This window comes from Macrobrachium nipponense, chromosome 43 (assembly GCF_015104395.2).
Source record: "Macrobrachium nipponense isolate FS-2020 chromosome 43, ASM1510439v2, whole genome shotgun sequence".
NCBI classification, from domain to species: domain Eukaryota; kingdom Metazoa; phylum Arthropoda; class Malacostraca; order Decapoda; family Palaemonidae; genus Macrobrachium; species Macrobrachium nipponense.
The window spans coordinates 31902882-31904897 of NC_061104.1; the positions used below are offsets into that span (position 1 = coordinate 31902882).

The 2016-nt window shown below is 42.2% G+C and overlaps 1 protein-coding gene across 1 annotated transcript; it reads left to right on the forward strand.

Moving 5' to 3' along the window:
- The first annotated feature begins 778 nt into the window (after positions 1-778).
- LOC135213866 (protein FAM133-like) lies at positions 779-1663 on the forward strand. Its single transcript, XM_064247964.1, has one exon. It carries the CDS (start codon positions 779-781, stop codon positions 1661-1663), a length of 885 nt encoding a protein of 294 aa, XP_064104034.1.
- Positions 1664-2016: the final 353 nt, after the last annotated feature.

Consider the following 2016-nt stretch of genomic DNA (forward strand, 5'->3'; position numbering starts at 1 on the left):
GTCATCTTATTTATCGTTTTATCATCAACATATAGTATTTATTTTTGGCATTGACCTTTTCTGTCATTGTCAATATGTTTACAGGGTTCGGAGAAGTACTCATTATGTTTCTTTTATTAATCATTTACTTCCCTCTCCGTCATATCCTCTAATCGTTTACTACTCATCTGTTACCCATTATTGCATTCACATCTAACACAGTATTCACAGTACTGCACAGCGTGGGTTTTTCCAGTGACCTGCCATAATCATCTATTTCTCATTCGTTTTCTGATGTAATCTTATCACAGCCATTTATATTTCATCGCATTCGTTTTTTATCGCTGGTGGTTTTGCATTTTTCAGTTGGTGAATTTCTTCTCACCACACCTACTTATTTAAAATTTATTCTGTGTTCTTATCATCCTCTCTTTGGCGTGACCGTTCCTGTTTTCAATATTTCTAACAGCAGCAAACTTCTCAAGCGTAATTTTGTTCAAAGCGCTATTGTTGCTCATTTAACATCCTTCAGGTGACTTGGTTCCTTCTGATTAGCCCCTAAACTGTTCAATCCCGGGTCTTGTTATCGTTAATGTCTTCTCTTATCTCTGCTTTTCATCGGCAGTGTCGCAAGAACTTCAACTCAAGCATCGGGTCTGTCTCGGAAGGGGATTTTGTGGGCGTCAATTGTTCGAGGCACGAAATCATAATTAGCGCCGATGAACCCGTCTTGCTCAAATGCCAAGATTTGTTTCTGGTAGAGGAACCCCTAGAATACTGCATGTCCATAGAGACGATGATGGCGAAAAAGGAGAAGAAAAAGAAGAAAAAGAAGAAGAAGAAGAAGAAGAAGAAGAAGAAGAATGATGGAAAAAAGGAAGATGGCCAGCTACCGCGCATGTATAAGTTGCATGATGATGACGATGATGATGATGCTAATGAAGATGATGTCGGGCAAAAGCCCTCTGGAAGAAGCTGTGAGACAGGCAAAGACCCGGCGAAGAAAATTGAAAAGATGAAGAAGCGACTGGCAAGGATGGAGGCTAAACGGGATCAGCTGTCGGAGCTCGGAAGAAGGAAAAAGGCTGCTCGATTAACCAAAAGGATAGAAAATGTCAAAGTTAAATTGGAAGGATTGATGACCAGTCATAACCAGTCGATGTCCGAACCGAGGATGATGTCTGAGACGGGAAAAGGTGCGAAAAAACGGCGCAAACTTGAGAGGCTAATTGAGAAGAAGAATAAAATCGAAAAGAAAGCGGACATGCTGGAAAAGAAGAGAGATCGGCTGCAAGGAAACCCAGACAAAGAAACCAAGTTGGCAAATATAGAGAGAAAACTGAGCAAACTCCAAAGCCAGTCGGAAAAGCTCGAGACCAAAATCGACAAACTACAGACTCTACTGGGAGTGACGGATGATTCTGCAGATGACCAAGATCACTCAGATGATGCTGACGTCTATGATACCACACACAGTGCCAACTCAGATGCCTCAGCTGAAGAGCCACTTGCTGAGCCTAACGATGTTGATGGCTCTGAGCTGGAACCTCGACAGATGGGTGGCATGGGTAGCCATGGTGGTGACAAGAAGAAGAAGAGAAGAAGAAGAAGAAGAAGAAGAAGGGTAAAGGGAAACTATATGATACCTGCAGGAATCAAGAACAAAGTGCCCCTGTCGAACTAATAAGTATCGAGGCCCCTTCTGGGGAAGTTCGTTTAGTTGTAAGGCCAAAGTGTGAGGGCCCTCAAGGGTGTAAGGGCAAACATGATGATGCAATAACTGATCCCAAGGAAACCAATGAGGTGACGATCCCTCCAGAGGTGCAATATGAGTGTTCCTGGAGTCCACTAACACCGTAATGCTCTCACTCTCTAACTGTCAGCTTTTGGGTTTTCATTTATACTCAGTATTGCATACATCAGGCTCCTAAGAATTGTTTGAAAGTGTCGAGTACCGATTGTTGTCGAAGAGGTTAATAGCTAGATGCCCATGCCTTAAAAAAATAAAAAGGCTACGCATTGTTAATTTTAATATTA